Source organism: Abramis brama (assembly GCF_963993115.1).
Source record: "Abramis brama genome assembly, chromosome: 2".
NCBI lineage: Eukaryota > Metazoa > Chordata > Actinopteri > Cypriniformes > Leuciscidae > Abramis > Abramis brama.
Window position 1 is genome coordinate 27,505,084 of NC_139964.1, and position 8,917 is coordinate 27,514,000.

Here is an 8,917-nt window from a genome sequence, read left to right on the forward strand (position 1 = left end):
GGGTGTTTACTTTCAGACTGACAGTAGCCTGGGTGTGTCTATTGATGAGAGATGAGAAAAACACTTTGTAAATTCATAAAGGCATAGGCTAGTAGGCCTATCATGCAGTCGAACTAATATTAAATGTTAAAAAGTGTTTACAATCGCCATAGATAGGCCTATATGTCGCACTGTTTTGCTATTTGTTTATTTTTGAAAGTCAATTTCTGTATCAGACACTTATAAATGCAGAAATGCAAAATGAAAATATATAATTGTTACAGAAATTAAAACGCATTTTTAGTTGTTGCTATGTTTTTTGATTCAGCTTAGTCTTTGTTATGAAGAACTATTTACTTTCTCTAACTGCAGAAGAACAGGGGAATAACTGGGAAAATGAAACACATGCAATATCTATTCAGTGCATACTGTGGAGATTCCCTCTTCCATCTGTAAAGCGCTTTGAGTAGGCTACCTAGAAAAGCGCTATATAAATGTAACTTATTATTATTATTATATATAAAGTGCGATAGACTACTAAACCGGACATGGATATGCCAAAAGACTCCATATAGATGCGAATTCGTTAAGAATTACTAAACAGAAAAATACAAATGAAAAACAATCTGAATGTGTGGAAACTGCAATCTGAAGACGTCATCAGTGAACAGTTCCTCTGTCAGAGCGAGTGTTCAGTCTGTGTTTGAGTGACAGATGACCAAATGCACATAAACAACACTGACCCTCGGCAACTCCAGCAAAACACGCTTCTTCTGCAAGCATCCATTATAAAACACTCGCCAGACGTGCGGACATTAAAATGTGCTCGTGAAATAAATACAATGTTAGGGATCACATAAATGCTGTGAAACCTGTTCCACCCTGAGTCAAAGGAAACAATAATGCGATCAGTGTTGCTTTCATCTGACCATCCTGTGTATTTCTAAAAAAAAACTAGTAGTGCTACAGGTGGTATGTGTGTGTCAGTGTGTCTAACTGTAGTGATGAACAGAAGTGCATCAGTGTGGAAAGAGAATATTATGCAGAAACACATTAGTGCAGGTGGGACAGTTCATTAGGGGATTTACATCAAATCTACTTTAGATTAAACTGTATGATGGGCCTGTGTTACATTCTCACTCATATTCAGAGTTTTGTATGCTTGAAGTCTCCAAAATGATTAAAGTGCTGCAGTGATGACATATTTTTGTTGGCAAACTCTCCTATAAGTTCACATCACCCCTGGTTCCCTCGACAAAAACCCAGCAAGATTTTTCCATTGGCCTTTATGGGAGGGTAGGCGATTTTATTTTAATTTTTTCCAGAAACATTTTTTTTATGCTGGTTGAATGTCTCTTCACATCCTGGTAGAAATCACTAAGTTAAGTGGTCTAAATGTATTTATATATATATATATATAATATAAATTGTCTGTGGAAGGCGCAGGACCATGAAATGTTCGTCCAATCATTGCATTCGGTCCGAATGCAGTGATACGATGTCCTATCTGCCTGTCAGCATGTATTTCCATATCTCCGCACACCTGCTCACTCAGATATCACACGACATCAGAGCGGTTAATGCTATGCAGAATTAGACAGACGTCAGTCACTGGGCAGCGCAAACGAAACAGCAGCCGCCTTTTACAGTTCCTCCTGAACCAAAACAACAGCTGATGCTGCGTTCACACCATAACTGCTGTAATTTGGAAGAGATGAAACTCCATGACGTTATACTCTGAGCGGTTCATGACTTGAATTTGTGTTTCCACTGTATGTCAACACTATTAATGCAGAAATGAATCTGCAGCAGTCAGGGGGTACAGGTCAGTGCTCTTAAAGTTGTTTATGTTCATTATTATTGAAATGTTATTTGCTTTGAGACATGAGTTAATAAAACACAATCTCTTGTGATGCATTTGTTTGCTCCCTGCTGTGTGTGTTCATGTGTTTTGAAGGAGGCGTGGCTTTGGAGACGCTCTGAAGGGAGGGTGGGATTTTACGCTGGCTATTTGAATTGTTTCAAATATTTTTTTTTTGAGCTTGTGTTCACCACAGACCTTATTTTAGGCATTCAACCAAAAACCCTGGATAATGGAACCAGAGGTGCTTTAATGCTACTTCGTTTCTGGATTTGGGCCTACAAAAATACTACTCAATCCCTGCAATACTCTATAAGCATGAGATGATCGACATGAACATGCATGTGACCCATCTGATATCAGTGTCATACAATTTAATCTTATTATGTGATAATAGTAAATGTTATGTTATTAATAACTGTAAATTGAAATCACTCTTTTTACTGGAGTGAACATTTTCTGGATTGGCTTGTTTTTGAAATGATGACAGAATTTTCCTTTTTTGGGGAACAATTCCTTTAATGCATTGAAATTAAACAGTTAATTAAACAATAAAAAGTAAACAGACAGAACATAATGCATCTTCTTAATTACAGCGATACATGAAGAATCATAAAGCTTCTCATCCAGCACAAAGTAATGAAACACATGAGCCATTTATAAGATCCAAATCAATTTATTCAATTCAGATCAATGCATTTGTTATTGGTTATGAAATTCCAGGAAGACATTTGCTGTTAAATGCATTTATTTTGGATGAACAGGAATGTTTGATTTCAACTATGTGTGTCGGTAGGATCCAGACTGCATAGATAAACTTTCACACACAACACAAGCTCAACGACGCCCACGCCGATTACGGCGCTGCCGGATCTTAACTTCTCCAATGAAATCTGACCATTCCATGTTTTGAATGATCTCTATGAGGCCTTGGCTGATGCGGTAGGTGCTGTTCTCATCGAAGTGATGAGTCACGTAAATCCTGTCAAACCGTTTGTCATCACAGTCTGAATCGACTGAAACAACAATACGATCTGCGTTGCTTTCAGGCTCATCGTGGTCGTAGTTCTTAGTAACATGATGAGGCATGCATCCCGGATAGTGCAGGTTACCCACTTCATAGTACGGTAGGTCAGAATCAGGAAGAATGTCTTCCTCGTTATGGAACTGATAGAAACCATATTCTGTATCTTCTGGGTCGCATTGATGTGCAATCATATTGCCGTCGTCATCAATTTCAACACATTCATCAGCAAACCACCACAGCAGAGCGAGGCCATGTCTGGGATACGGCTGGCCAAACTTGGTCTCTCTCAGATGGGACAGTTCATTCAGTGTTCTCGGTCGCGCCATTCTGTGTCTAGAAAACAGAAAGAGAAAAAAAAGTAATAAATCGGACTGGAGTACAGTGAAAATTACATTTGCCTGGACTTTATCTGGAATATATTACTATATAGGCTATAGCCTATTACTTGTGTTGGCTATATCACCACTATAAGTATGGTGGTGTAATATGTAAGGGATAATTCAAGGCTATCTGTGCATTAACAATTTTAATGCACAACGTGGAGGCAAAGAACGTGAAGTGGAGGGTTGCCTCCACAAAGTGCATTAAAATCGTGTATTGCACAGCTAGCCGTGGATTATCCCGCTTATACCATGGTCATTTGCCAGCACTGACAACTTAAATCTGTTATTGTTGTTTGCAGCGCAATATTTGACCAGAAGGGTAAAGTCGCCACTATGGCTCGTTAGATCTAGCAGCCCGCTTTGAATCAGACACACACAGAGATAAACTAGTGCGGAAGATTACATTTATTTGAATTAATGAATGAATTGACCATATACACACGCAACATATAACTTGTATGTTAACAAATAACATGCAACTCCTCAGAAAAAAATCTATTAAACCATCAGTATTTTATTAATATATTATTACATGTATAATATGATGTAGCCTAATAATATATATTTTTAAATTCAGAGGGACCATAATAGAGTACCAAAATAAAGCAGCTGTCATTCATTTCCTTAACTAGATGTACCGCATGGCGGTACAAAATATGACCGCCGCTCAGGCCTGCACTGGCTTTCCACAAAAAGAAATGACGTGGAGCAATTTGGCTGTATTGCGTGTTTATGTATACCTAAAAAAAGTAGTAGTATGTGCATGTCTGTCTGTGTGTGTGTGTGTATGTGTGTGTGTCTGTGTGTATGTGTGTGTCTGTGCGTGTATGTATGCGTGCGTACATGTGTGTGCGCGTGTGTGTTTGTGTGTGTGTCTGTGCATGTGGATTTGTATGTGTGTGTGTATGGGTGTGTGTCTGTGCGTGTGGATGTCAGTGTGTGTGCATGCTTGCGTTTGTTTGTATTCCTGCATGTGTGTGTGTGTGACAGTTAGGGTTGCCAACTTCAGAAAAGGAAAATGTGGGACAATCGTGGTTATTTATAGGAAAATGAGGGACACTCAAAATATTTGTACTGTATCACACAGTGTACGTCATTTCAGTGTCTGCAGTTAAGTTTGTGTTTAAAAGGTTATCAGACATAAACACATTTGTATTGCTTAACCTATTTATGTATTTAATTCTAAAAATAATTTTAATGTCATACATGAAAAAAGTCACATTACAAACAAACCATAGTTCAAAATAACAGCATTTATCTAAAATAGAAAGCTTTTTTAACATTATACACTAGGCTTACAGTTCAAAAGTTTGGGGTTAGTAAGATTATTTTTTGGGGAAAAAAATAAAGAAAGTAATTGCCTACTTTTATTCAGCAAGGATGCATTACATTAATCAAAAGTGACAGTTAAGATAATGTTACAAAAGCTTTCTATGTACTTTCTAAAAGCTTTAAAACATTAATAATAATCAGAAATGTTTTTTGAGCATATTATTCCCTCAGGTAGATTACATGTTTTCTTGCGTGGCTGGATGTTAGACTCATGAACAATAATCACGTTGTTTGCATTCGCCAAAATTGATTAGCCGAAATCAAAACGTGGACAGTGAAAGGAAATTACCGTTAGCGCGAGACGAGTCCGGCTTGAAGCGGAAGCGACCAGACGGCAGAGGATGTTCGCAAATCAAACAATGATTTGTCTCAAAACAGTGATTAAAAAAAGCTGTGATTGGATGATGACAGGTGTCGGTGATCATTCTCAAGTGTCGTGGTCAGCACTGCTGCTGTTGCTGTTGTATCAGTCAGTGGTTTATCTGCTTGTCAAAAAACGGGACACGGGAGGTCACGCAAGGGACAAATAAATTAGGCCCAAAATGCGGGACGTCCCGCCTAATTCGGGACAGTTGGCAACCTTAGTGACAGTATCATCCTAAACCAGCAACCCTTCGCTCAACACCACCATCTACAGGCCGATGAGTGTACAGTCACTAAATGTGCACATAAATGAATTTATTTTATACCCCCCCATGGATGAAATTCTACGAAACTTAGCATACCCCCAGAGGATGTCAAGTTAATCATACACATGAAATATGGTGCAGTTCTGAACATCTCAACTGAAGATAGGGGCGATTAAAGCAGAATAATATTGCATATTTCGTTGACGAAAAAATTCAGTAGATGACGAAAAAAAAACAAAAAAAAACTTTGACAATCGATTATGGGCTAGGTTGATGTGGGCCCTTAAGACCAACATACCATAAAAATTTCTTCATCCTCGGTGCCACGGTTCAGGTAGTTATTTAGGAAAAACTGCATTTTTTGGGTTTGGGGGGGCCCAGCGCGGGGGGGGGAGTGGCCCCCGGGGACCAAACGAAATTTTTCCAGTCTAGTGGGGCTACATGCCCACCAAATTTCATGTTCCCCGGTGTTTCGGTGTCCCTGGTATCGTTGACGAAAAAATTCAGTAGATGACGAAAAAAAAATAAAATAATTTTTTGACAATCCCTATATGACTGCTTTCGCTAGCTACGCTAGCGGCGGTCATAATAATTCTCCAGCATGTTGACCACAAACTTTAGTTCCTTGAAGAACACTGAAATTAGATGCAATATTTATTTCCTTTGCTTTCAGCTTAGCACATATATAAATGTGTTCTGTGAGTTTATTCAGAATTTTTTATATTTTCAGTAGGGCTGTCAATGGATTAAAATTTTTAATCGATTAATCGCATGATTGTCGTGAGTTAACTCGTGATTAATCGCACATTTTTTTTATTTGTTCTAAATATACCTTAAATTAATACTTTTCAAGTTTGTAATACTCTAATCAACATGGGCATGGATAAATAGATGCTTTATGCAAATGTATGTTTATTATTGAAACCATAGTCAATAGAGCATGAAGACGAGACATGTTTCAAAGGTCATAGATGTTTTTTCAAAGAACTTGTTCATGTCTATTAGACACATGTAGAAAGAACAAAGAAATACCATGTTCCCATTACTTCTCTTTCTTTGCACTGAGCAATTTACTAACAAAAAAATGTTTAGATTTTTGCATGACAGGGCAGTCAAATGTACATTTAGCATGTATTATTACATTGTAGTTTGTCTCTCTCTGTGCCCATTTTGATGAAGCTAAATTCTCAGTATATTTTACTGTTTCTGTTGTCAAACAACGGAATGAATTTGAAATGGTGACTGAAACGCGACCCAATAAACATACCAGCTCTCCCTTCCAAGACGTTAATCTGCACAAAAATTCTGATAATCGAGCCGTCGTCTGGTGAAATCAAATACACATAAGCTAAAGACAATATCCGTGTATATTTGTAAAATTAGAGAAGCAACATAATATCTGTTTAACTGAATTAAAGCGCTGCTCCTCCGCGCGAGACGCAGAGAGAGAGAGAGAGAGAGAAAGAGAGAGAGAGAGAGGCGCGCGCTGAGAGAGCAGTACCAGCGGGTACCGATAATCAATATATCATAATCATGATAATCATAATCAATAGATTATGGTAGATTCTCAGAAACTAAATAAGGTTTGTGCGCTTTGTTGAAGGAAAAAAAATCGCTAAAGGGGTCTGCAATGTCGCTAAGTTGCCAACACTGTGTATCTCCATTTCTCCAACTAGGGGTTGGGCCACGGGTCAAACAGAAAATATGCGCTGCGTTAATCGCCCGTTAAAAAAATTAGTGCCGTTAATATGATTTTGCGTTAACGCGTTATTAACGCGCTAACTTTGACAGCCCTAATTTTCAGATATTGATCATGTGTGCAGGATACAGATGAAAATGTAAGTTAAACTGCACCAAACACAGATCCTCCAAGAGCCAGTGAGCTCAACTCTTCATCGAGTGAATTGCTCTGTACTGATTTATAAATAAAGAACAAAGTAAAAGTAGACAAAAACTAGAACCAGTAAAACAAAATGTAGCCTAATTATTTAGTCAATTTATTTTATTTTTGAATCTAGTCTGTTTTATTGGAGCAACAAGTGCACACGGTAGGTTTCATTTCTCTTTAAACACACACCCACAGCACAGCCCATCTGGACCACAGACTGCAGGTCGGAGATATATCGACGCAAAACAGTTTTCGACGCCACAGCTGTTTGACGTTGTTTAATAAAATAATTAAAAGGCAACATCCGGCGTTACGTTTAAAATTATAATATCTATAATATCATGCAATTAAAATTATTATTATTAAGAAAAAGCAATACAAATCAGACAAAAAGAACATAATACTGTACCCTGTTCACGCGCTGTGAGAAGATCTGCGTCTGTGCAGCGCACGCGCTCACTTTATTCATGTGTGTGGGCGGTGAAAAACACACTAACTTGGACCTTAATGCATTATTATCAAGAAAGATTTCTGTGGAACTAGTCTTATAAAGTTAACCTAAAGTTGAAAAACAAATAATAGGCCAGTCTTTTAATAAGTAATTGTTACAGAAATGAAAAATGTTCCAATTTTGTTTCCCCCCCCCCTTACAGTTCTGAAAGTAAAAGATCGTATATTTGTTGTTTGTTATTGAAGGAGTTTTTACTTTCTAGAAGAACAGAAGAATAAAAGTGACTGCATATATTTGTACATTTGTGCAAACATGTGAGTCCGAGGTGAATAAATAATAAACACATCAGTTCTTCCAGGGAGGGAGGGAGAGGTCAGCTGACTATGTAGGAAACCGAAACTGAAGCAGAGAAACAGCAGTGATATTTCTAACAAAACTAGATATTTGGCCCTGAATGCATCATTAATAACAATGCATATTTGCTGATGTCACTGAACTAATAATGACTCGATATTAACACACTTGTCCTACATGTTGAACGTGTGTGTCTGTTGCTATAGTGATAAACAGAAGCACATTAGTGTGAAAAAGAAACTGACAGCTGAGACGGTTCATGAAGGGATTTACATCAAATCTACTTTATAATGAACTATATAATGACAAACGCTTATATTCAGATTTCATATTACATTTTATTCATATTAAAATAATCAACAGAGTTAAGATTTTTATTTCATCACACAAGCACATACAATCTAGTGTTTTTTGGAGATTTGATACTACACAGGATATATTAAATATGTCAAATAATAACCAACACAACAAATATGAACAGAACTAGAGAAGCTTAATCACAATAACTAGTAAGACAGTGTGAGAATGCAAAGTTATCAGATTAATATAAAATCTTAAAGTTTCACATTTGGTCCCTTTTGACTTTGATTTGTTTTCATCATTGCAACGATCGTTCAAAAGAGAGAGAGAGCGCTCAACGTCGTATTGTAAATAAGTAAAGACAAGCATTTATGAGTATTCAAGATAAAGCTTTAGAAATTTGCTAGACAAACAAATAGCTCTAAATCAAACTGTTTTTTTCTTAAATATTACAAACAAACAGGCAAAAATGACCAGCACAAAAAGCAAAGCGCAGCATGTGCTGTCATCCCAGGTAGTTTGGTGTGACCTTTGACCCTGCAGTGACTGATGTGAAGCTGGAAACTGTGAGTGTCTGTTGGACTGTTGATACATCTGATAAAGATTCAGATCATACATAGTTTGTCTGAGGAATTCTGCACGGTTCAAACTTTTAATTTCCTTCAGAAGATCAATGCTAATGTGGTTTGTGTGATTCTGGTCAAACTTCAGCA

The 8,917-nt window shown here is 37.4% G+C and overlaps 1 protein-coding gene across 1 annotated transcript; it reads right to left on the reverse strand.

The window, feature by feature from the left end:
• Window positions 1–2,344: 2,344 nt before the first annotated feature.
• On the reverse strand, window positions 2,345–7,665 carry LOC311071399 (uncharacterized protein). Its single transcript, XM_084095810.1, has 2 exons — window positions 7,509–7,665; window positions 2,345–3,200 (listed from the first exon to the last, which is right to left on the reverse strand). The coding sequence occupies exon 2, from the start codon at window positions 3,191–3,193 to the stop codon at window positions 2,678–2,680; it is 516 nt and encodes a 171-aa protein (XP_083951936.1). The 5' UTR covers window positions 3,194–3,200; window positions 7,509–7,665; the 3' UTR covers window positions 2,345–2,677.
• Window positions 7,666–8,917: the final 1,252 nt, after the last annotated feature.